The sequence below is a fragment of the Sinocyclocheilus grahami genome, unplaced genomic scaffold (genome assembly GCF_001515645.1).
Source record: "Sinocyclocheilus grahami isolate Dianchi unplaced genomic scaffold, SAMN03320097.WGS_v1.1 scaffold1391.1, whole genome shotgun sequence".
Lineage (NCBI taxonomy): Eukaryota > Metazoa > Chordata > Actinopteri > Cypriniformes > Cyprinidae > Sinocyclocheilus > Sinocyclocheilus grahami.
Genome location: NW_015506570.1, coordinates 149,191 through 176,424, shown reverse-complemented (window position 1 = coordinate 176,424; position 27,234 = coordinate 149,191). Strand labels below are relative to the sequence as shown.

The 27,234-nt window shown below is 39.2% G+C and overlaps 1 protein-coding gene across 1 annotated transcript in view; it reads right to left on the bottom strand.

Annotated features, from left to right (window-relative positions):
* Positions 1 to 525: 525 nt before the first annotated feature.
* LOC107569886 (kinesin-like protein KIF26A) overlaps positions 526 to 27,234 on the bottom strand; it is a 51,538-nt gene continuing 24,829 nt past the window's right edge. Inside the window, exons 4-14 of the mRNA XM_016256052.1 lie at positions 22,542 to 22,731; positions 17,107 to 17,298; positions 14,574 to 14,667; positions 13,602 to 13,864; positions 12,113 to 12,296; positions 10,448 to 10,607; positions 9,711 to 9,873; positions 5,852 to 8,864; positions 4,717 to 4,907; positions 3,056 to 3,206; positions 526 to 928 (exon numbers count right to left, since the gene is read on the bottom strand). Coding sequence (XP_016111538.1) covers positions 747 to 928; positions 3,056 to 3,206; positions 4,717 to 4,907; positions 5,852 to 8,864; positions 9,711 to 9,873; positions 10,448 to 10,607; positions 12,113 to 12,296; positions 13,602 to 13,864; positions 14,574 to 14,667; positions 17,107 to 17,298; positions 22,542 to 22,731 — 4,783 coding nt within the window. The 3' untranslated portion in view covers positions 526 to 746. The remainder of the gene's footprint in view (positions 929 to 3,055; positions 3,207 to 4,716; positions 4,908 to 5,851; positions 8,865 to 9,710; positions 9,874 to 10,447; positions 10,608 to 12,112; positions 12,297 to 13,601; positions 13,865 to 14,573; positions 14,668 to 17,106; positions 17,299 to 22,541; positions 22,732 to 27,234) is intronic.

Here is a 27,234-nt window from a genome sequence, read left to right as displayed (position 1 = left end):
GTATGACGCATTCAGCACACACTGAAATTCATAAGTACAAACTCACTTCGGTTTGATGTCCTGAGAAGTGTTTGAGACGAGCTCTAATTTCTGATTTGCCACCGGCTGCACCAATCAGGTAAAGTAGTAGATCTGTATCAGAGACCCAATCATTATGCAGAGCGGCTGTAACTGAATGAGACAGACGACAGTGCCACTGCTTCAGCATCTTTGTCCAATCGCGTGACATCACATCTGTCAGGGGCAAGCACGTTTTTGCATTGTGCTGAAGAAAAAAGTCGAAAAGTTCTAATTGTGGTCATTTAGATATTAGAAAAGGCAATAGTATGGGGAGTTTTTTTCTTAACTTTTTATTGTGTTTAATACTTAAAACTATATTTTACACACTTTAGCTCTTATAAATACACTATACTCTGCATTGCAATGCAAAATACTTTGTTTTTCAAAGTGTACTTGGGAAAGTTGGTCTCAATACTAGCACCAATCATAAAACAAATATAGTTCTTGGGATTTTTTTTGTTGTTGTTTTGGTTTAAGGCACTTCCTGGTTAAGTTTAACGAAGATCTCGGGACACGGTCTTGCTCTTATTCTATTCAGTCTCTTTGTTTCTCAGCATTTCAGGGAGTTTCTAACCATGCTTATTCAATATCTTCATTTGTTGAAGGACAGTCTCAATCCCAGAAAAAAACATTCTTGCCATAACTCACAGCAAGCTTGCAAACAACATCCTGTTTTTTGTTCTCTCCTAGACCTCCATCTCCTGTTGTCCACTCTGTCCTGGGATCGCAGGCACAGCGATATCGAAGCAGGTTTCCATCATCACACGAGACTTGCATAGGTTGACACAAAACTCCAGGTCTCCTGTGGCCTGAGCCAGAGCCTCCAGGTAGTCCTGCGACTCCTGGTCCAGGTCAGGGTCCACATCAACTAATGGAAAAAAGGGTGAAAAATGCAAAACTTAGGGATGTAAATTTACCATTTATTTTGACATTTAATTACATTTATTTAATTTCAAAAATGTTTTAAATAAATGACATGCCATGGTAGGCCAATTTAACATTCTAATTTTGTAAAAAAATTATTTAAATAAATGTAAAAACAAATTCAACAATACAGATATAAAATGAATAATAATGTATACTGACTAAATTTACTTTTTTGTAATGTTTATTCAATTAGTTACTTGTCCACCACAATAACCTAATGTTTAAATTATCTTTATTTGGTGACTTTTCTCAGTAAATAATCATTTGTGTGGTAAATTTGTTTTTAATTTGAATCTGAATAATTAATTTGAATACAGTCCTAATTCAAATGTGTATAAATATAAAAGTCAAGCAATCTCATAAATACACACATAGAAGCCACATTATTGTACTACATAACAAAGATGTGACTAGGTGCTGTGCAATGCAGCCCTATTGACACACCTAGATTGATAGTTTTATCATTCAAGACATAAACAAAAATCTCTGTGTGTGATGGTTGGTTGGTGTGGGAGATGGGCTTGCAGAAACACAATCCTCATTTTACTAGGCTCTGAAGAGGGGCTGATTTATACAGCATGACAGCCCCAATCACAGCTTTACCCAAGACAGCAGTCACACATGAATGGTAAACATCACCTGGCCAGTGGGCAGGTAGTTATTGCAGAAGAGAAAAATAATACCTTATTGATTCAAGAACACACACAGACACGCATATTCACTCCCTCTCTCCATACGCCTGCCATTTTCTCTACATTATTCCTTGGCATCCTGAGATTCTTCTCCCACATACTGTTTACAAAAGTGTTTCTTCTAACAAAGTGGAGACAGATACTTTGCAATATCAAGGTTGTTGTATCGGTGCTTTGTAATAGTTGTAATTCAAATACAGAATAAAAAAGACATACAGAATCAGCAGAGCTTTCTTTGCTGCTGGCAATGTTCTTTTTCATTCTCAGTAGAGTAAACGGTACTAAAAACATGATTCAGCTTCATTTTCTTCAAATCATTTTCTTGCCCTGTTTGATACTGAAGGTCTTTACAAATGTATTTGAAAGTCTAAGATCCTGGTCATTGTTATAAAGTCTGTGTCCAGCGTTAGCTCAGTGAAAGAGAATTACACTTACATAAGCTCAACAAATCGTTTTGTTGTCACAGTTTACATTTATGGAGAATATTCTAGAAAGCCAATGTCATCCATTATTGTAATACATTGTCTCAGGCAGCAATTCAAAGTAGCCAATGCTCAAGACATTTCGGTGAATGCACCATTACCTCAGTATTTTCTTGTAACTCCTCTGGCACTAAGTTCAAACACTTAAATTAAAGTCATAAAGGGAGCCATTAGTCTACATCACATTTCTGGGAAACTTATGCTGTGTAAGATGCATGGTAAAATGAATCATTCCTGACCTTGATGTATGGTAGAGTGTCACAGTAAAAATGCCAAAAGAAAGTCCTTTTGGCTAAAAGCTTGTGAAATTTGTAGCATGAACAGAGTCGCTCATGTATACCACACCACTAAGTTCAGTCAAACAAAAGTGTGAATAATATTTTTGTGTAATACTTGATAATATTCAGTGTGACATAAATTAGAGGTTTTCAAATTGAGGTCAAAGGGGCCACAAGGGGAACAGTGGAAAATTAGCATCAACAAGGCAAGTTAACTTGTCAACTTGAGATGTTAAATATGCTTGACACAAATGTTCAGCTTTTTAAAGTCAGAAATCATGAGATTAATCACATTTATTTTTGTTCTATTGACAGTCCTAGTTTTTAAACAATAAAAAGATGGAAAAAGACACTGTATGAACTTAATACAAAGTAAATATTCTTCAGATTTTTGTTTTATAATTTGCTTGGGATTTAGTGCAGTAACAACAAAATTGCAGGATTTAATTTAGGATGCAATCATGTGTAGATGGGTCATACAATAAAATATATGTTTGCCATAATACTTTAAAAAGGGAAGGTCTTTCATAAAGGGAAGGTCATCATTTGATATTCATTAAAATAGAAAAAGTTTGAAAACCCCTGACATTAGACAATAATACACTTGGGAACTTACATTCTCCCATCCATTTGCTGGGGTCCAGCATGAGATGAGTCTTGGCATCCTCTAGCTCCTTTTTCAGCTTCTCGTGCTTGGCTCTTAACTCCCTGATCTGCTGCTGCCTCTTCTCCAGCATCCTAAGGCGGGCGTTAAAGTACTGCAAACCCTGCAAGTGTGGAACAGCAGTGTGAGTTGCTTACAGTCAACCACAAACCTCTTGCACCTATTCCAAGCACCTGCTAGACTATGTGTGGCCGTCCTCAAGGCTGATTTAAAGTACAATGGCTTAAGCCGAATTGATTCAATGCTCGTAACCTGTACAGAGGATTTAGGACCTCAGCCCTTTGGTCAGAATATTTAGGGCTAAGCTGGAAATAAAATTAGCATCCAGGTTAAACGCTCGCTGGTCTTCTAGAGGCACGTTTGCTTAAGTGATTAAAAAGAAAGATCATGTTCAAGAGGACCCTGTTACTGAAAGGTTGAATTACAGTATAGATTACCCTCCTCTTATCATGTGTATTGTGTCACTACCAGGTGGCCATTAGAAAGTAAATGAAAATGCAAAATAATTTATTTTCTGCAAATATCTCAGGTTTGTCAACTACAGATGAAGAAAAACTCATTCAAGCTTTTATGCTATGCCCACTGCAAACACAATTAAATTTTACAAAACATAAATAAACTTAGCAGTTATACAAATTCCTACCAACATACATACAGATTCACATAAAACAAGGGGGTGAACAGCCTAATTCTTCATGAGCAAACTGCCAGACTCTAATATGCGAGCTGAGATCATTTTTTCTTAATTGAAAATAAATCAGAGCGTCATTCGACTGAGTTTATGTCTTTTCCTCTCGTCTTCTCCACACAATTGCCTGTGTGATCAGGGTTAGAAACTCACAGAGAAACGGTTAATGACCCATAGACGCGCTGTATAGAGTGGGCTATAAAGACCATTCAGGCGGGCCACAGATTGAGGAGCCACACCTCATTCATCACAGGCACCCCTGACCCCTCCCCAATGCTTTCTCTACTTCTATCTCTCTCACCATCTCTTCCTCTCTCTGGAGAGACCTTAGCTAATCTCACTTCTTTCTGTCCTACAACACCAGTCATCCCTGTCTAACTAAAGCTATCAGTCCAATCTAAAATCAATTAGCCAACATAAGTAATTGTCACAGAGATAAGCTTCATTACTGACAACTGCACTTGTTACGGAATGTGAGAAACATCAGAATCATCAGAATCTCATGCTACAGTATGCTACAGTATGATGCTTTTAGGTTTTGCATAAATAAAACACTGATGTTACTCCATGCTGGGATTGTGCCACATGCTGAACACTAAAGTGAAAAGGATTGAAAATCAATTGTAGGATTGTTTTACAAAGAATAAAAATAAACTGGATAAAGTCACATACTGGGGAAATAACTTTACTCCACTTCTACTAGCCTGTTAGCCTCATGCTAACACTTTTGTTTTTAACCAATTACCAATTAAAAAAAAAAGGTTTTACCTTTTTTTTATTTTTTACCAATGATTTAGCATTTCTTGGCAAATAAACTACTTGAACACTACATGAACTTTTGATATACACTTCGTAAATTAACCAGAATGAGACTGAATTCAGTGATTAGCATAGAATGCACTTGTCAGACGTACTGTCTTCTTACCTCTGTCAACCCTTCTTTGCGTCTCTGAAGGCGTTCCACGTCATCAATTTCGTACACTTTTATTTCAAAGGGCTCCTTCATAGCACCCCCCAGTGGAGGTAGATCGACCCACTGGCCTGCTGCACCAACCTTCCTGCCCAGAGAAGAGGTTTCTGGCAGAGGAGCAGGAATCAGACGGCGTCGCTGCAGGCCTGGAGGGGTCATACAGGGTAATGCTCTTCATGTGGGCCGGAGATTAACAGCAGAGTTTGTTGGCATGCTTTTTTTTTTTTGAGGCTTGCAAGTGGTTACAGGATTTAAAGTAAAAAAGATTTTTGGGTAAATGCAGATTACAAAATAGGGTGAGTGCATATTAAAAACCAGAAATGCCTAATAACCTTGGGTTCATAAATTTAAATGGCCTAAATAGACTGACTGGCTAGATGGGATGCTTTACTAATATTTATTGTCCCGGTGGAATCTTAGGTAAAAGCCATGGCACACTGTGCAACATCAATGGTCTTTTATGTCAGACTGTATGAAACATCATAGTGGAGATTTTGGCCCCATTTGTCTCCAATGACTGCTCGTAGGCAGGGGCGGTTCTAGGGGGGCAGTGCCCCCCTGCCAACAAGCTTGGCCCCCCTAAATTTGGAATCATATCACACCAAACAATTTTGGGTGAAATGCGCAGTTTGTCCTGTAAACTAAGCATATAAAAAAAGAAAAACATCTCCAGCAGCTAAATTCAAATCTGTGTTCGCTGGCTGGCACAGAGCCAGAGACACACGCGTATTTAAAGCACTGCACATTATAACCAATCCCATACTATTATGTTGAGTTTATGAATACAAAGACCAATCAGAGGCGTTCAGATGAGTCACAGCTGAAACACACTGTTTCGTCACTGTGCGCGCTTCCTGACTGCAATCTCTGGCTAATTTTCTCATCAGAAACAACAAAGTGAAGATGTACGAATGTAAGTAATATATATATATTTGGTCCTCATTATCATAGTCTAGATACATTACAACACGTATTACAACAACCTTTACTGTACTACCTATTTTCCATTCTAACCTTTGAAGGTCATCTAATAAATCTTGAATTGATCACCAGTAAATAGTGCCCTGAGTGGTTTCCCAGAAAGACTCACCATTAGATCTCTTTTTGGGAGATTTTGAGGCCTTTGTTCGACTGGACGTGGACACTCCACTCTCACTCATGGAATCATGGGCAGACGATGCACTGCCTGTGGTTTCACTGTCCCTGATCATGCTCTCATAGCCACTGCTGCCTCCACTGTGATAAAAAAGCGCAGTGCGCCCCATGGCTGGAGGCAGTTCACCACTAAGTACACTGCTGTTGTCACTACCGTGGCCACTACTATAGCGCTGAGGATGGCGAGGGGCTGTGATCTTGCTGTAAGGAGAAGGCAAAGGAGCAGCCAGTGGTGTCTCACTGGAAGTTCTGGCATCATTGTTGTCATCTGCTTGGTCAGAGCCCCTGAGGTGTTTCTTGGAGCTACCAACTGCTAATTCACTGACCCGACTGTTGGCTGCACGAATCGCTTGCTTTGTTCCCATAATAGTGCCCCTTCCTTGTTTAGTATTGGAGCTTGTGACAGAGCGAGTTGGGGGCTTTCCAGTTGGAGGTAGACTGGTGTTCCGAGCAGCTGAGACAGCAAGGAACTTGGTGGAGGAGCTAAGAGACTTTGAACCAGTACTGGACAAGGTCTTCCCTTTGTTGCCATTCCCAACAATGGATCTAGGAGTTATACTGGCTTTTATTTGTCCAAGCTTACAAATTCCACTAGTAGATGGAGGGGAAGTAACGGTTGGTGTAGATATTGAACAGGGTGTCCCAGGTTTTGGCACCATTTTAGCAGATTTGCCAGTGCTACTGATACTGACATTACTGTTTTCCATTGATGTTATAGGTTTGGAACCCACTGAGGTTAAACTGTCACACCTTTCAAGTGACATAAGACTACCAAAATGCCTTCCACTGTCTCCTTTAGCACTATGTGATCTGAGACTAGAAGCTGTCTTCAGGCTGGATGACTTAAAGCTAAAGGATTCCCCTCTAACTCGAACATCAAAGTCCTCCTCAGAAATCGATGCTTTGGAGGAAGACAATCTTGTTCCATCATTACCTACAGACTTTAAGGCACTAGGAGACAACAAAATGCGTGTTCTCTGGTCGAGGCTTGACTTTCGGACAGGTGGAGCAGGGGGTGACATGCTTCCGGACTTAGGGAGCATACTACCCTTCTGTCCATTAGCTCTCTTTCCTAAGGATGAGAATTTCAGGCTACCAGTTGTTTGAGAGGCATCATTACCCCATTTCATCTCAGAGCAGCTATGGGGCACTGAGACCATGCCGAGAGTGGTGGCTCCTCTCCTGAGCTGAGGCATCTTGCTCAGGTCCCCTTTCTTAACACTCGACTTCTCACAACCATCCACAACCCTTTGAGATGTGGACGACACATGCATTTTAGGAAGGCGAGGTACACTGTTGCTATTCATGCTTGTCTTTCTGGACGGAATCCCACTCGTGCCATTTTTCGGTGGTTTGCTAAAAGAGCTAAACTCAGAATTCCTGGCCGAGTGTAGCCCACTACTAGTGTGGGTCCATTGTTGGCGTTGTAGCTCATGGCTGTAGCTACTGCTAGAAGATGCAGTTTGGGTGCTCTTTCTAGGGAGTGTAGAAATGTATGAGATCTGGGCAGACTGTGAAGTCATGAGTCTATTAGATCTTATCGACTTTGGACCACCAAGGGATGCTTTGGTACTGTCATAAGATAGAGAGCACTTAGATATGGACAATTTGTCAATGGTTGCAGAATCATAGTCTTGTTCTGAAAAGCAAATTCCACTGTCACCCAGTGGACTATTTGTTCTTTGTTGGGAGATAGACTCAGTATGTAAACCACCAGGTAAATCCATCATGGAGCTGCTTACTGGTCCCTTGTGCACTCCCTTTGATGTCTCATCACTTCTTGGGGTACAAATATTTGTCTTGCAAGACCAGGAGCCGACTGAAGAGTGTGCAGTTGCATGGCCAGCTGTAAATTCCTCCTGTGTCTTGGAAGTAGCACCTTGGTTCAACTGGGATCTGTTCATCTGGCATGTGTACGCATCAAACTCATCGTTGATGCTGCTGATAATGCTAACAGGCCGTGAGTGAGATGCCAGGGCCTGCAAAGAGCAGTCTGTGTTGAAGTTAATGATACTGCATGGTCTCCCATTGTCTGGAACCAGATGAGCAGGTAGCTCTTCCACCACCGTAAACACCAGCTCATCCTCTCCATTGAGCACCACAGGCTGCTGCAGTGTTACTGTAGTCCTTAAAACATCCCTATTGAGGCACCTGTTCCTCAGAGTAGCACGTAGATGGCTCATTTCCATAGGACTTCTACTGAGGTGATGGGATCTGCCAGTAATTGGGGAGTCATTGCGTTCTCCCTGCCTTAGGGCTTGCTGGCTCATACCTACTGGAGGTGTCCGTGTGGCTAAGCCACACTCGGTATTCAAAACTGAGGTCTTTGAGATGTTCTGCAAGGATGAAGAGGCATTGGGTTTTTGTATAGGTCCTCTACTAAAAACTTTCTCTCTCACAACAGGCTCCGAATCCTGTCTTAAAGTAGTGTTAATTTCAGACGCTGCCCCATGTTGCATGTGCGCAGGCGTTTGAAGAGAACACTTGGCGGTCCTGTTTGATACAGAAGCCCCTTCTGATGCTTTTTCCACTTCACTTTTGGAGGCCGTCTGTTGGCCTTTTCCTTCACTGGTGAAAATAGATGTGCTCTCACTGCCATCAATACACTCAAGCCGTTCCTGTAGCTCTGCAAAGGTGTTGCATTTGAGGTGGTCCCCATCAGATTTAGGTCCCTCTTTTACACGCTTCTTGTTCAGAGAGGGAATGATAGGAACAAATGCAGGTGGGCCTTCATTGTCGCTGAGTTCACGATCAGAGATAGGGGTCCCACCAGGCCCCACATAGATCACTGTATCACATGAGTGCTCACTGCTGGAGGAGTAATCTGGGTCACTGGATAACATTGCAGGGTGGTCTGGGTCAAGAGCCACAGTCCGAGGGTAGAAGGGTCTCCGTCTGATGTGTCCCTCCTCACAGGAGCTCTCCCCTCCAGAGGAACTTGATGCATACTGAACAAAATAACATATCAAACTGACTTCAATATATCTTTGCAGACAGCTCTTTCACAACACGCAATATATTCAGAGAGACATCCCTTCATGAAACAGCATGTCAATATCAAAGGTGAAAAGTGCATACCAAAGGAGAAGCTAAAATAGTTGTCAATACTATGCATACGTTAGACGGAAAGTATTTTTTAGGTCTATAAAATATAAATATATTCTGTCAAGACAGCTTAATAATGGTGAAAATTGCCTCTGTGATGGGAAAGGTTACATGCTATTCTCCCTCTTGAACAAATGCATTGATTACATTTGTTGATTACATGACAGAGGTCACAGAGAAATTTTGCAGTTAAATTATCACTGTAACATTTGTTTCTCTGACAAAGCATGAATCGTTATTTAAATTGTGAATGATTCTGATGAATAAAATCCAAAATGTAATTTAGAAAAATGACAGTCTTGACCTATTGTAGAATGTATAAAGACAAGAAGTAAATGTAGACAAAATGCTGATAAAAATAAATACTTTTAGCAAATATCATGCTGTCATTGTACCAAAGTCCAAATAAATTATTTACAAAAATATATATATTAAAAACAATCTGGAAAATATTACTGTTAATTAAAATAATTATAATATAGTTACTAAGCATTTTCACAATAAATAGTGGTCCAAAACATATTTTTCTCTTTTTCATTTTTTACTTTTAGAAAGGTTTATCGGAGGACTTACTGCCTTATATGATTATCTTGGTACCATGAATGAATGTCAGTTATTTTTTTTAAAGAACTATGAATACATAAGCATACACTATTCAAATGATCAATACATCTATTTGAATCACAAACCTTGGATTTCTTCTTTCTCATGCGGTGAATACGGGAGGCAAGCTGCACAGTGGTGAGAGATTCGGCATAACTGGCTGGAGAGTCAGAGATGTGGGTGATCATGGTGGTTCTACAGTTGATGTTGCCCAGCGATTCCCTCAGCAGCATGGTAAGCTTGCTGTCTCTGAATTATACATCAAAAAATATTCTTGTTAGCCAAAAGGGAAGATAGGCTTTACAACGTTCTGCTTTTTCCCTCTAACATCATTGAGAGGTTCTCTTAAAATAGAGGATTATGAATCATCCTTGAATAAAAAGAATCCAAAGAAAAATATGCATACTTTCTAGTGACCTGATTTGGAATGTTTTTATTTTACTCTGTTGTGGAGGATGCTATTTTCTGCAGCCACATTTTAAAGAAAAATATTAATTTTCTCTGCTCACGTCATTGTATTTACTATCCCACCTTCCGGTGAGTATTTCTTAATTTCCTTTCAGCATAAATCTGCTACTCCCTGACCCACATTCCTATCAATAGGCCTACATCCCACCTCAAGTCCAGTTCACCCTGGCTGCTTTCTCTCCCTGCAAAGCTGGCTAATTGGCTTCATTGATCTGAGGAGGGTGAGAATGAAACCCTTGCAGATGCAGATCAGGAGGACTCAATGTGTGCTCAGAGACACATTACCACCATTAACAGAGATATATCATCTCCCACTATTGGTTTATATTGATTAATTGAACCTCAAAACACATACCTGTATGGCACATGCTTGGCTCCATTGGCCAAGGCTAGGATGACATTTCCAAGGGCACCCAATGACAGACACTGGCCTCTACCTCCATCTCGCGTTTGACTCAAATCAGACTCACAACTGCCCAAGTCCAGAAGATGCAGACGGCTACGACTCCCAGACACTGCAAAGTTATACACAGCCTGTTAAAACAGAAATTGACTCCCAATGTTGAAGACTCTTTGGGCTTAAAATCCCATTTAAACACAACCTACGAATTATGTAGTTGCTCTGCACATTAAGATGAGACAGAAGAAAGTATTGTATCATCAAAAAGGCCACAGATACCACACATCACAGTGTTGCAGGGGACCTTATGAGACAGCAGTTAGATATAGGATCACTGCTAGGTAAGTGGTGATTCAATATCCTTGGCAGTCCATCAAACAGCAAGCAATAAAAGTAAGTACAGCTAGTTAGATTACAGTCCCATGTAGGTCACTAGAGTAAAATTCATTCAGCATTATTACAGAAGATGCATTTGTTTCACACTGAGATGGAGGCCATTAACCTCACGTCGGCAGGATTTCCAAAGCCAGCACTTCTCATTTCATGCTGGGCTCTATAAACATCTCTGCAGAAGAGACTCCAGCCTCATTACATATTAAAATCTATTCTGGCTAGTGTCAATGGCCAGAATCCAGCCTGCATTGCAGCGACGGGAGCGCAATATTAATGATCATTCTAATGTTGACATGCTGACTTGACAGGATGGCTACGCCCAGTAATGAAAATGTGCTAACCATTCTTGTTAGCATTCTCATAGAGCCATTATCAGCGGGACTAAATTGAGGTAACTGATACTCTCTGTGAACATGGAGAGCATGATAATGGAAAAGTCAGATATCGGCCGCCCTCAGTAACAGTCTTCTCAAAATACTAATGATGCATGAAGATATATGATATGAATTCTCAGACAGTTATAAGGCACTATAACTTAATTTTTGAGGTGGAGGTGTGTTTCACACTGAGATGGAGGCCATTAACCTCACGTCGGCAGGATTTCCAAAGCCAGCACTTCTCATTTCATGCTGGGCTCTATAAACATCTCTGCAGAAGAGACTCCAGCCTCATTACATATTAAAATCTATTCTGGCTAGTGTCAATGGCCAGAATCCAGCCTGCATTGCAGCGACGGGAGCGCAATATTAATGATCATTCTAATGTTGACATGCTGACTTGACAGGATGGCTACGCCCAGTAATGAAAATGTGCTAACCATTCTTGTTAGCATTCTCATAGAGCCATTATCAGCGGGACTAAATTGAGGTAACTGATACTCTCTGTGAACATGGAGAGCATGATAATGGAAAAGTCAGATATCAGATGTCTTCTCAAAATACTAATGATGCATGAAGATATATGATATGAATTCTCAGACAGTTATAAGGCGCTATAACTTAATTTTTGAGGTGGAGGTGGATAGCTTTTGAAGCTTTTTTTTATTTTAAGCCCTGGAAGTTGTATGGCTGTTCAAAATATTGTTTTAGCATTTTTTCTTAACATTGAAAGTAAACTATTATGCTCATAAAAGTCAAACAACCATATAATAAATATCTTCTGTTGTAAATATCACATTTCAATAAGGCTTTCCTAAATAAATGTGAAAATGAGCACAGTAAGTCATACTTCCTGTTTTGGTGCTCTTCTCCATACGGTACTGGGCAATGTGTAGGGTGAAGAGCATGTGAGAATTCCGGCGGTCCTCTTCCTTACAGTCAGATCTGCTGGTGCTGCGTGCTGCCAGAGCTGCATCCAGGAAGAATGCCGCCCTCTCTGCAGAGTACGCCCGCAACTCGTTCTGGTTCTGCAGCTGGACGCATTTTAAAGTGAGAGTGAGACACAGAGATAAAGAAAGAGAACGAACACTGATGTTGATTAATTCGATTAAAGAACATTTTCATTTTGACAGTAGTCAAAGAATGGTGACTTGCGATTACTGTATACTACCGCTCAAACGTTTGTGGTGAGTATGATTCTTTTTATGAAATAAGTTAATACTTTATTTGGCAAGGATCAATTGAATTGATCAAAAGTGACAGTAAAGACATTATTAAGAATATTTTAAAATATTGATATTTTTCTTTTGAACTTTGTAATCATCAAATAATTCTGAAAAAATGTATGAGGGTTTTCACAAAAATATTAATCAGCACAACGGTTTACAACTTTGATAATAATAGGAAATGTTTTTCTTCAGTTTTTTTAAGATTTCCGAAGAATTCTGTGAAACTAAAGACTGGAATAAACAGTAAATTAATAAATTACATGTATTTATTTTAAAAATATGTTAATAATTACATCTATATTTATTTATTTTAAAATATATTAAAATAAAAAAAACAGTTATATTGTAATAATTTATAAACAGTTAAATTGTAATAATATTTCGCAATATTACAATTTTTTTACTGTATTTTTTAGGTGACTTGCGATTACTGTATACTACCGCTCAAACGTTTGTGGTGAGTATGATTCTTTTTATGAAATAAGTTAATACTTTATTTGGCAAGGATCAATTGAATTGATCAAAAGTGACAGTAAAGACATTATTAAGAATATTTTAAAATATTGATATTTTTCTTTTGAACTTTGTAATCATCAAATAATTCTGAAAAAATGTATGAGGGTTTTCACAAAAATATTAATCAGCACAACGGTTTACAACTTTGATAATAATAGGAAATGTTTTTCTTCAGTTTTTTTAAGATTTCCGAAGAATTCTGTGAAACTAAAGACTGGAATAAACAGTAAATTAATAAATTACATGTATTTATTTTAAAAATATGTTAATAATTACATCTATATTTATTTATTTTAAAATATATTAAAATAAAAAAACAGTTATATTGTAATAATTTATAAACAGTTAAATTGTAATAATATTTCGCAATATTACAATTTTTTACTGTATTTTTTATTAAATAAATGCAGCCATAATGAGCATGACACCTTTGAACATTAGTGTATATAAAAAAAGACTGTGGCACCTAATTATGTTACATTTAATATTTTCACAATTTTTATCTAAAAACCTAATTAATCTATTCCCTGGGAATCAAACCCATAACCTTGGTATTGCTAGCACCATGCTCTATTATTAACAAGCTCTATGCACCTGTGATCCACAGACCGGATCCTCTCGCAAGGAAATTCCTGCACCCTGACTGTCCTGGGAAGTCCCTGTGGAAAAGTCAGCCAACAGGTCTTGCAGCACCTCCTCCCTGCCACAGATTTCCACAGCAGACACGCGGATGGAGAATCGTGTGCCAACTTTTTCTTTCCTTTCCTCGATGAGCTTGAAAAGCCAAGAGATAGCACAGGGTGCCACACCCAAGCTCTGTGTAGAGCTGTCCCTGCCAATCATTGTGTAGCTTTTGCCTGTGAAGTAAAAAAAAAAAAAAAAAACTGGCTATTGCTAATGAGGGATGTAACCAAACATTCAAAAGTTGTTGGTACGACTGCAGATAAAATGTATATTATTTAAAGTGAAAATTGACAGAAAAAAGGGAGCAGCGTTTGTCAACGTAGACATGATAAAAATTACACTGTCAACTGATTAACTTAGCTTGACTTAACTACTTAATGATATAAGAGCAGGTCTATAATAGGATTTGTGTTAATAATAGTACTGTCTATGTAAAATGCCCCTAAGCTAATAAAATTAACCCACAAGGATGTTAGTCATGAGAGAATATACCACGCTAAAGCAGAGCAAATGAGCAGCCAAGCTAACTATGGGGGATTGAAGCAGCACGGTGGGAGGCACACAGTCTCTCACAGTGAGGGGCTGATCAACAAGAGAGTAGGACAGAGAGAAACTGAGCGCTTTTCAAACACAAAGTGTAAAACGAGGGCACTTTGTGTTCAACAAACCGCTATTACTGCTCAAACACATATGCCCTCCCCGCATTTTCCCTGCCTCCTTGTTAGGAAATTTCTAATGCAGCCAAAACAGTGTATTTTGTGACTATTTTTCTTTCGCCTCATGTGACTGAAGGCTACTCCATCAAAACTGCATTCTGAAAAATGCATTATTATAAAGTTAATAACTGTCAAATATGGGCTACTTGAATAGCAGTCTACTAACCGAGGTTGGCTTGACCAAAACAGAAGATGCAGCCATCTGCCCCGTTAACCACAGACTGGATAACCTCTGCCACTGTCCCCGAGCACACCTCCGCCTGAGGACACAAACCCAGATTTAAGCACCAAACTCAAACTGTTTTATTAGTTGTACATACAGTATTTATATTCAGACGGACAGATAGCTTGACAGACAAAGTCAAGAATGACAGAAAAAACGATTGAACAGTAGATTGACAGATTCATATAATGACAGACTGGCAGAATGATAGACAGGACATCAGATAGACAGATGGACAGACAGATAAATAGTTAAAACAGTAGAAAGAACGACAGACAGGCTGGATGACAGACATCAGACAGACAGACAAAAGACAAAGGTGAGACAGAAAGAATGACAGAACGATAGATAGAATGATCAGACAGAGACAGAGATAGAACAACAGACAATGCGACAAACAGATAGGCAGACAGAAACAGACAGATAGACAGAGCAACATACAGACAGATAGCTATAATAACAGACAGAAAGACAGACAGACAGACAGATAGATAGACAGTCAGAGATAGAATGGCAGACAGACAGCGTGACAGACAGATAGACAGACAGACAGAGCGACAGAGAGACAGACAGAACAACAGACAGACTGGATGACAGACATCAGACAGACAGACAAAAGACAAAGGTGAGAGAAAGAATGACAGAACGATAGATAGAATGATCAGACAGAGACAGAGATAGAACAACAGACAATGCGACAAACAGATAGGCAGACAGAAACAGACAGATAGACAGAGCAACATACAGACAGATAGCTATAATAACAGACAGAAAGACAGACAGACAGACAGATAGATAGACAGTCAGAGATAGAATGGCAGACAGACAGCGTGACAGACAGCTAGACAGATGACAGACAGACAGATAGACAGACAGACAGAGCGACAGAGAGACAGACAGAACAACAGACAGACTGGATGACAGACATCAGACAGACAGACAAAAGACAAAGGGGAGAGAAAGAATGACAGAATAGATAGAAAGAACAGTAAATAGAATGATAGAATAGACAGAATGATTGAAAGAATGACAGAACGATAGAAAGAATGACAGAACGATAGATAGAATGATCAGACAGAGACAGAGATAGAACAACAGACAATGCGACAAACAGATAGGCAGACAGAAACAGACAGATAGACAGAGCAACATACAGACAGATAGCTATAATAACAGACAGAAAGACAGACAGACAGACAGATAGATAGACAGTCAGAGATAGAATGGCAGACAGACAGCGTGACAGACAGATAGACAGACAGACAGAGCGACAGAGAGACAGACAGAACAACAGACAGATTGGATGACAGACATCAGACAGACAGACAAAAGACAAAGGTGAGAGAAAGAATGACAGAACGATAGATAGAATGATCAGACAGAAACAGAGATAGAACAACAGACAATGCGACAAACAGATAGGCAGACAGAAACAGACAGATGGACAGAGCAACAAACAGACAGATAGACAGACAGTCAGAGATAGAATGGCAGACAGACAGCATGACAGACGGCTAGACAGACACCAGACAGACAGATAGACAGTCAGAGATAGAATGGCAGACAGACAGAGTGACAGAGACACACACACACACACACACAGACACAACGAAGACAGGCTGGATGACAGACATCAGACAGACAGACAAAAGACAAAGGTGAGAGAAAGAATGACAGAACGATAGATAGAATGATCAGACAGAAACAGAGATAGAACAACAGACAATGCGACAAACAGATAGGCAGACAGAAACAGACAGATGGACAGAGCAACAAACAGACAGATAGACAGACAGTCAGAGATAGAATGGCAGACAGACAGAGTGACAGAGACACACACACACACACACACAGACACAACGATAGACAGAGGGATAGATCCTTGCAAACTTGATCCTTGCTCATCCTTGCAAACTTCCCAAAGAGATGTAGAATACAGTAAGGACACAGATGAAGATTTCAAACCCTGGAATTATGTGTGTGTATTTTGCAGCTTGAGGAAAGCTTTGCCAGTGTTGTTGTAAGAACCACCTCTGATGTGTGCTCGCTCAAAGCCTCTTTTGTTCCGAACAATGTGGGGTAGTCATTGATCATCAGACCTGATGTTTCTAGGACAGGAAACCCAAAGACTCCAAACTCCCAAAGAGTTCAGGAGGAAGCAGAGAAAAGAGCAATGTTATCTTTTCCTCCGAGATCCTTTCAGGCGCTGTGGGCTCGGAACGATAACCTCAACTCACCAACCCAAACCTTTTATCTACCTCGCAAACCAAGCGAAACTGAATATCTCCCTTATACATTGCTTTGATCTCAGCATGGATGTCCTGCCTGTTTGACATCAATTCTGTGAAGATTTTGTTCAAAATAAAATTATAAGTACAGCCGGGAAATAGTGGATATCTCCTTGGTATAACTTGTAAAATGCTTGCTTTGATTATGCTGATTGCCAAAAATTGAAGCATTTATACCATTACTGTACCTGTGAAGCATCTTGGGTAAAGACGGCATCAAAGGTAAACATCTTTGGAGCGGTGGCAGAAGTGGAGCGTGTGCAGGTGGGTGGCTCACAAAAGGTCAGCTCTTTCTTATGGGCGTCTATCTTGAGAAAGGACATGGATTCTGAGGTGTCTTGCGAGCCTTTGGCAGGGCATATCCTCACCATTACTTTCACCTGCAAAGCACACGATTATATTCATATCATAATTATTTTCCTACATAATTTTATTTGTGACACGTTCTTTTTTATTTTACTTCTGAATTCAAAGCATACGGCTGTAATTGCACCCTCCCACCCACTAATTCACACAATTATTGAGTGGTTTGAGAATATTGTCTTTCAGTTTCCTGGCCAAGAATTCCCCTCATACTGGCAAAGTTGAAAGCATGTAATCATCAGAAGCCCTTCTGCTCCCACACAGGGCACATCCTTCTATAAAGTGTGGCTGGATTCAGAAAACAGACCAACCATGTTCTGACTAGACACTTTATAGACACTTAATACTAACAAATACATAAAATATGTGACGTTTTTCATGAAAATATTAGTAGTAGTAGTAGTAGTACAACTGTTATCAATATTGATGATAATAAGAAAGGTTTCTTGAGCTTATTAAAATCAGCTTATTAGAATGATTTCTGAAAGATGTGATCCTGAAGACTTCTTCAGCTTTGCCATCACAGGAATAAATTACATTTTAAATAGATTAAAATATATTAAAAAAATGTACTTAACACAAAGGATGGATGCAACATCTATGCCCTTTTTAGTCATAAACAGGTTCATTATTACACCTACTCAATGAAGCAATAATGTACTCGACTGTCTGTTTAACACCTTATTTTATAGCTCTGCCACTAGGGACACTTTCAGCAACAAACAGGCCCTGAAGTTTACAGTCCTCCACTGAGATAAAGAATTAAATTGGCAGAGAATAAGGATCTCTGTTCCCCGATCAGGTTCACTATGTTCCTTACTCATACTGACATGTTCAGCATTAATGACTGTTGCAGACTAAGCTTTTCCTTCCAATAAATAGATAGAAGACCAGCAGCTTTTAAAGTTTTTTTTAAATATATATATATATATGAGGTCATTGTGCTATAAAAACATCATGTAAGTTTCAGAACTCAAAACTTTCTCGTTAGTCTAAAAACAGCTTATATTGAAGCCAATCTGACAGGTTGTGGAATGTGCCACTCTATGATGTACTAGTGTGGTTAAGTGCCGCCTCCGCAGAAGATCAACACCTGCTTCTACATTGCTGCCTGTTTAACCCCGCCCACCGATTCGCGCACGTCATAGGTAAATGACAAGAGCGGCAAACGCAGGTCTACTGTATTTGATGAACTTTATTTTTAATGAGGTGCCAGACTGCGTCAGTAAGAACTTGGTCCTTTGTTTACTTCATTTTACTGCGGATTCGTTTACAAACAAGTCACCATTTGATGGAGGATTTTCAGAAAGACTGAAACTAAAAGACAATGCTGTGCTGATTATATTGGATCTGATGTCACATGACAAGTGTGATTCCATTTACTTCCCGAGTCTACAGTCCGCCACGCCTATTCAAACAGAGCACCCTGATGAGGGGAGTCAAAATAGGACCGAAAATAGCCTTTTACTTCTAAATGTTATGTTTTTTTATGTAAAAATTTTGATAACATTATAAGTGGACCTCAGAGAACAGTACAAAATAAAAAACAAAGGCATATCATGACCCCTTTAAAAGTCACTTAGTACCCTAGGCAAGATAAAACAAAACCAAATATAAAACTCTTTTTTACAACATAGGGGTTGACATGGTAATCCAGAAATTTTTATTTAGTAAGCTTGGGGATAAAGGTTCAATAATAAAATGAAATGAAATAATTGTTTTAAAAACACAACACAACTGCAACTAAATCTGACAGCAAGTGATCACCCTGTATTGAAAAACAATAGCTTATTATGATAGAAATTCCTTTAGTGTTTTAATTACTATGAGTTTTAAGCATTTATCAATTATACAATTCAAATTCATTTTTTGAACTTGCAATAAAAAGGCAAATTAAGCAATTCCCTTGAATGCAAAAGCACCAGTGATGTGTCAATCAGTCTTTTGCACACAAATGTACTTCCATTACCCTCACTGCATTAGCGCTGCCTTCCCACAATCACCTGCTCCTCTCTACCTGCTGCCTTCTAAGCACTTTGACATTTCCTTCCTCCACAAATAAAAAAAATGAGAGTGTTCATAACCATTTCCTTTACAAGTGTCTCAAAATCAGCAGGCAACATACTTCAACTCAGTGGGGCTTACTAGCAATCACTTCACTGTTTTTTCTTGATAAAACTCATTAAAAACTTGCAGCTGCCTGCCTTTGGTGTGACTTTAGAAAACTTTTAATGCCTATTGTGCACATTTTCTAATGCTGTGTTTCCACAATGCATCAACACAATCAGGTGAACAATTAAGGGAAGGAAAATGCTTTATTCACATAGCCCTCCAACTGCATGGATATGAGGATGATGTAATAAGCTGACTCCTCCAGAGATGTCTGGATGCATTTTGTGAAGTAACTCAGGTGACCTCACCATTCTTAATGAGCAAATCATCTCCCTGCAGACATGACGCCATATAAACCTGCACCACCTGCTGGTGTTTATGAGTCAGCAGTCTATTATAGTATCTTTTAGACCTCCAGGGGGTGTTAAGGAAAGGAATGAGTTTGTTACCCAAAATAGCGGCAACATGCTGAGATGCTCATGATGCTCTAGAGCAGTGATCCTCAAATCTGGCTCGCGAGATCCACTTTCCTGCAGAGTTTAGCTCTACCCTAATCAAACACACCTGAGTTTGCTAATCAATTTCTTCAGGATCATTAGAAAAACACAGGTAGGTTTGTTTGATTATAGGGTTGGAGCTAAACTCTGCAGGAAAGTGGATCTCGCGAGTCAGATTTGAGGATCACTGCTCTAGAGAGTCCCATGAGAGAGTATATATATGGAACTGTCAGTTACATGACAAGATGTAGCAGTATATGTACAGATGTTCCAGAGAAGACAGTGAAAGGGCATGACCTCAGCTCATTATGGTTAGTAGGTTAATATTAAGCAGATGCTCTTTATACAAAGTGACTCAAAGTACACTAATTGCAGAAACAGTCCCCCTGGAGTGACCTGGGATTAAGTGCTTTGCCTAATGGATACCAACATGCTTTAGCATGACAGTGATCATCCAGTCACTGAGAATTATGGCATTTTAACAGGCAAAACACATTATGTTCAGTGTACTGCCGTTAAGAACACATTAGGACGATCTAGGAATGCACAATACTGTATATCGGCACCATGACTATTATTGGCCATTATTACTTTTTTAATTTAATTGGTATTGGTTGATATTGCATATTTAATACTGTTTTTTTTACATTCAGATAACCTTTGCACTATGCTAATTAAGTTAATCTTTTAAAAAAAACACTAATTTAAAACACTTTTGAAAGAAATCTAATTTTTCATTCTGTACATTATAAATGTGGGTACAATAAAGTTTGTGAAGCATAAAATTCACTTGCAGCATTTAAAACATTTTTGTGTGTGTGTGTGTGTGTGTTTTATCTTTTATGAATTCAAACAAACTTGTATAGAATTTTAATATCTTGTCAGTTAATATGAAAACAATAATCAGCTTACCAGTGTTGGATAACATTTTAATATCATGCATCCCTAAGGGAGATGTTTTATTAGTTTAGTTACATTTAATCTACTTTACTGTAATTTTCACAAAAATTCAAATAATCCACGGACAAGACACAAATATGAATGGCTCTTGAGTCACTGGGATATCATAAGCATTTGTGCACTCAGACTGTTCAGCACTAATAAACAGCTCTATTCTGAGAGAGAAATATGCCTTTCATTCAAATGCCCGCTGATGTCATTCTCTGACACTTCTGTTTTCATACATTGCTTTTCCCACTCCCACGGCCTGTCAGTCACTTACAACAAGGAATGCTGTCTGGCATTCTGAAGGAGCTTCTTGGGATTCCAACAGCCTGGGAATCAGGACAACTGGGCCAACCCATGCTGTCACACAGTCTGCTTTGATGGTAACCCGAGAACTAGCCAAATCGATAAACTCACAGGGAATTCTTAAGCAGAGGGCAACCAGGGGTTTATGCATGATGTCATTTAATTAATAAAGAAGAAAAAATTCTCTACAATTTTGAAATGCTGTATAAGTGGTCAACATGGTTTCAAGATTACCTATTATTCATTGTCAGACAACAATAATTTTGGCACAACCTTAATCATCTAGGCTTTGATCATGTTTTACAAACCATTCCCATCCAAAAATCTCTGGTATAGGAGACAAAAAAACTTCTTAAAGGGGTCATATGATGCTGCTAAAAATAATTTTTTGTGTGTATTTGGTGTAATGAAATGTGTTTATGCGGTTTAAGGTTAAAAAACACATTATTTTCCACATACTGTACATTACTGTTTCTCCTCTATGTCCCGCCTTTCTGAAACGCGTCGATTTTTACAAATAAAGATATGTCTGTATTTGTGATCGGAGAAATGACAAACAACAAGCGCTACTCTACACTGCTCAAAACTCGCGTTTGAATCATCAGTGGCAAATCCTTTAAATATGAAAAACGTACTTACAGTCTGTGAGTCAGAACAGCCGGCATTGTAGTCTACTCTCCCAGGAAACAGTCTGAATATTTGGGTTGAACTGTTCCGGAACAGTGTTGTAAATACAACTTAACCACTGATTTCTAGTTGTGTCCTCTTTTGGAAGGCCAAACAAAGTAGTTTCACTTTCACAACGAGTGAGCGGAGGCTGGCGGCTAGAGTAAGCGGAGGCCTGATAACGGTGCGGCCGGCTGATTTGACAAAGGAGCGGCCGGCGGGCTTGCGGCAACCACATGCGATGACCCACGGTGAAAGCCGATCTGGCAATCCAGAGCACGAAGTTGATGTATTTCCTTAGCGACCAGCATGGATCAGCTCTAGGCATGACGAAGCGGATATCGTCCTCTTTTGGAAGGCCAAACAAAGTAGTTTCGCTTTCACAACGAAACACACAGCACCTTCATGACATGGTGGCGGCGGCAACAACAATACTACAGCGAGAATAAAAGTTACCCCTTCTTTCTTTGCGTGAACATTTGGGCGGTGTTATGCAAATCTTACCACATTGTGACGTAGACATGTGGGGGCGTGTTAGAACGAGCCGTTTTAGGTAGGCGTGGTTGACTCTTAACTTTTATAAAGAATATCTCTTTGGATTTGAGACTTTAGTCTTTGCAACTTTACAGATCTTCTTTATGCACCAAGAGCTTGTAACACTCCAAAGAGAAAGGAAAAATTGAAGTCGCATTATATGAGTCCTTTAAGTTTTAGCAATGATGACTTTACTGTACCTTTCCCATCCCAGGGCTGTCCTTAACCTTTGACCCAGCCCTGAGGAGACATGGGGGTACAGGCGGGGGCGAGAGCTGCAGGGCAGCGCTGAAGCCATCAGTGTAGAAGAACGGCTCTTCTGGGTCAGGTGGGGAGGGCGGAAGCGGCTGAGGCTTCTTTCGTTTGGAGAGGTTCAGCTTCTGGGCAGCCCTGTGAAAGAGCAGCAAACAAAAAGTTAAGTCAAGGAGTCATGTCTAGGAGGTTTTTCCTGCATTGACCCTGCATTGTGATACTTCTCAATATATGTCCTCCAAAGATTTGAGATGAACACATGAATGGATGAGTTACAGTTTCCATGTCCATGACAATTCACAAGAAAACTACAATAGGTGACTCAAAGAATTAAAGGCTGCATTTATTTGATCAAAAATACAGTAAAAACTGAAATGTTGTGAAATATTATTACAGTTTAATGTAACTGTTATGTATTATAATATATTTCAAAATGTAATTTATTCCTGTGATGGCAAAGCCATTACTCCAGTCTTCAGTGTCACATGATCCTTCCAAAATTGTTTCAATGGACTGATTCGGTGCACAAAAAAAATATCTTATTATCATTGTTGAAAAGAGTTTTGCTGCTTAATATTTTAAACATTGATAAAAAAAATTTCCAGGATTTTTTGATAAGAAAAAGAACAATTTATTTTAAACCGAAATCTTGTGTAATTATATAAAAGCCTTTTACTGTCACTTTTGATTAATTTAAAGGGGTCATATGATGTTGCTAAAAAGAACATTATTTTGTGTATTTGATGTAATGAAATGTGTTTATGCGGTTTAAAGTTCAAAAAACACATTATTTTCCACATACTGTACATTATTGTTTCTCCTCTATGCCCCACCTTTCTGAAACGCGTAGATTTTTACAAAGCTCATCAGTCTGAAAAGCGAGGTGTGCTCTGATTGGCCAGCTATCCAGTGCGTTGTGATTGGCCGAATACCTCAAGCGTGAGACAGAAATGTTACACCCCTTACCATACTGTGATGCCCTGTCCGGCCGGAGCGACGATTCAAAAACATGAAAACCCATTACAAACGAGGCATTTGTTGCATCCAGTGGGGACATAATTACGGATTATAATGATTTATACTGTCTTTTTACGCGTTGCATCGCGCCGCGTAAACATAAAACCATGTCTGCATTTGTGATCGGAGAAATGACAAACAAGCGCTAATCTACACTGCTCAAAACTCATATTTGAATCATCAGTGGCAACTACGCCTTCTTTCTTTGCGTGAACATTTGGGCGGCATTATGCAAATCTTCCCGCATCGTAACGTAGACATGTGGGGGCGTGTTAGAACGAGTCATTTTAGGTAGGCATGGTTGACTTAACTTTTATAAAGAATATCTCTTTGGATTTGAGACTTTAGTCTTTGCAACTTTACAGATCTTCTTTATGCACCGAGAGCTTGTAACACTTCAAAGAGAAAGGAAAAATTGAAATCACATCATATGACCCCTTTAAAGCAAACAAATCAAATATTTCGATAACACTTTATTTTGATAGTCCACTTTAGACATTCTACTAACAGTAAGTAACTTTGCAACTACATGTCAACTAGCAGTCATTAGAGTATTAGTAGACTGTCTGCTTAATATCTTCTAACACTTTACTTTGAAGGACCCACAACACACCATACTGACTATGAGAATCTTTGCAAGTATATGTCAATTTATTCTACTAACCCTAAATCTAACCTAACAGTCTAATCTGAGAGTTAGTTGACATGTAGTTGCAAAGGTACTTAGTAGAGTGTCTAAAGTGGACTATCAAAATAAAGTGTAACCAATCTTTCTGACCCCAAACTTGTGAACAGTAGTGTAAATATTAAATAATAGTATTAAATATAAAATAAAATAAAATAAATGTAAAATTAAATGAGAAAGTGGGGTGCATAAAGCCTCATAGACAGAGAGAAACTTGATAGGAAGAAAAGTTAAAAGAAAAGACAAAAGTGTTTATTTTAGCCACATAACAAGTACAGGCATAAGATTGCTGACAATGGATAGTTAAAGCCTTTAACTACCCATTAACTTAAAGGGATATTTCACCCAAAAATGAAAATTAGCCCATTATTTACTCACCATCAAGCCATCCTAGGCGTATATGACTTATCTGAGTTATATTAAAAATTATCTTTGATCTTCCAAGCTGTTTAATGGCAGTCAGCGTGTGTTGCAGTTCATCAGTCCAAAAGAAGTGAAATAAAGCGCATCCATCCATAATAAAAAGTGCCTCACACGGCTCCGGGGGGTGAACAAAGGCCTCCTGTAGTGAATCGATGCGTTTTTGTAAGAAAAATATCTATATTCAAAACGTAATAATCACTAATAATCGCCAATAGTTGTACACGGAAGCAGCTCCAGGAGGATGACGTAAGACGTCGGCGTTGTGCATGCGCCGGTGAGACTCGTGAAAACCAACGTTTGTTTAAAGGAGCAAAGGAAGCAAAGTTTCCTTAGTTTAGCAAAGGAACACCAGTCTCCTCTTGGCTTATATCGAAATCTTCCAACATTCTTCTTTACAAATCCTCGTTTTGTACTTCTAATTCGTGACCGTTGTTTTGTTTTGTTCTCTCCCTGCGCTTCCGTGTTCGTCACTTCTGATCGGCGCATGTGCAAAGCTGACCTCATATGTCATCCGCCCGGAGCTGCTTCCGTGTACAACAGTGTGCGCAAGCTAGATTTAATTGATTATTACGTTTTAAATATGGTTATTATTCTTATGGTTGTTTTCTCCTAACGCATCGATTCTCTACAGGAGGCCTTTGTTCACCCCCCGGAGCCGTGTGAGGCACTTTTTATTATGGATGGACGTGCTTTATTTCACTTCTTTTGGACTGATAAACTGCAACACCCACTGACTGCCATTAAACAGCTTGAAATATCAAAGACAATTTTTTATATAACTCTGACTGGATTCGTCTGAATGAAGAAAGTCATATACACCTAGGATGCCTTGAGGGCGAGTAATTCATGGGCTAATTTTAATTTTTGGGTGAAATAACCCTTTAAATCTGATAAACCTTCTTTTTATGGTGAAATCAGAACTATCGAAAATGGTTCATAAAGACACAATGTCTTCATTATTCTAGAAATGTCAAATGTTTTATTTTTGGTTTTGGTTAGGCTGAAGTAAGTATAATTAGCTACACAGTCAAAAGTATGTGGAGACTCCAATTAAGTCAAATCTTCACCCAACGGCAGTGCCTGGCCTCACTTATGCTCCTGTGAAAACCTGCATTCATATTCCAACATCTAGTAAAGAGCATTCCCAGAGGAGCAGAACCTTAAGGAAGGACATGATTCCTATTAATGAAAATGTGCATATTGGTGTGATGTTTGGTTGTCCACATGCTTTTGGCCATACATGTCTTGTAATAGTAAAAAGATGCAAGCTAACTAAAGCTGTGTGTGTTTTCCAACAGACGTTTGTCTTCATGCCCGTTAGCATGAGGTTGAAGGGCTCGAGGAGAAAAGCTTGAGCTCATTAAATGCCTCACTCTTCCTCACATCCTTTCTCTCTCTCCCTCCAACTCCTTCAGCACAGCCTCTACAGGGGTGAAAAATCACAGAGAACACTGTGTAATTACAGTCTCCATGAAGGACACAAGAGGAGGCCCCCACAGGAAATGTGTATGTGCCATGCATTAAAAGGTGCGATGGGGTGTGTGTGCAAACACACACAGATTACAGAAAGAAATTAGCATTTAGCATTATCTCTATGTGCATGTTTAAATGGGGGACAAAGCACAATTAAGTTAGCATTTTTTGATAAATTGCAAAAACTTTACTGACATTAAATATATCTAAGTTGATATATTTTTCACATTATTTCATTATTTCCTAAAATATTATAGACACACATTTAAATAAAAATGTATAAATAAATAAATGTTAACAGCAGGACATTTTGTATACTCACCAAAGCCCATTTTTACTCTAATTTGGCACTTGTCAAGTGTTCATTTTGGACTCTGGGTGTGAATGAGGGAGAGGGACTGAGAGTTAAGATGAAGAGCTTGTAATAGGGGGCATAAGAGGTTGCAAAAAATACTTGAGTGAGAGGAGGAGGGTTTTATTCATGTTAAACCCACCTATGGAGACAAAGCCTCTTCTTTGCCTCCTCCTCCACACACCTCACCTATTCACACACACACACGTATACAGCGCCTCCTCTAACACATAAAGAGGGGACCCACGCCCACACGTAGGGCAGAGAGCTGCATTCACCGCGTCTGGCTGCACGACAAATGCTTTACAAGCTCTTTATGAAGCACGACACAGTAACGCACACACAAAAGATTGAGATATCAGACTGGAGTGAACAGAGGTGAGTGACCAGAGTGGGTGAAAAGCAGCATGGTAGAGTGAGTTCCGATACACTAGACTGGGCTTTATCCAGATGCACCCACCTGTTAAATCTCCCTTCCCTGCCCTGCAGTGAATAGTCTCCCTCTGGATTTGCTGTTGCTGCTACTAGTTTTACTGCAGGTGAGGTTTTAGGGTTGCAACTAAGAGCAAACCAATGCAGCTTTCTTTACTAAAGCACTTAAATAACCTTAATTAGCTTTTCAACAATGGAGCAGAATGTTAGAGAGATAGCTCACCCAATAATGAAAAATTTGATTAATTTACTCACCCTC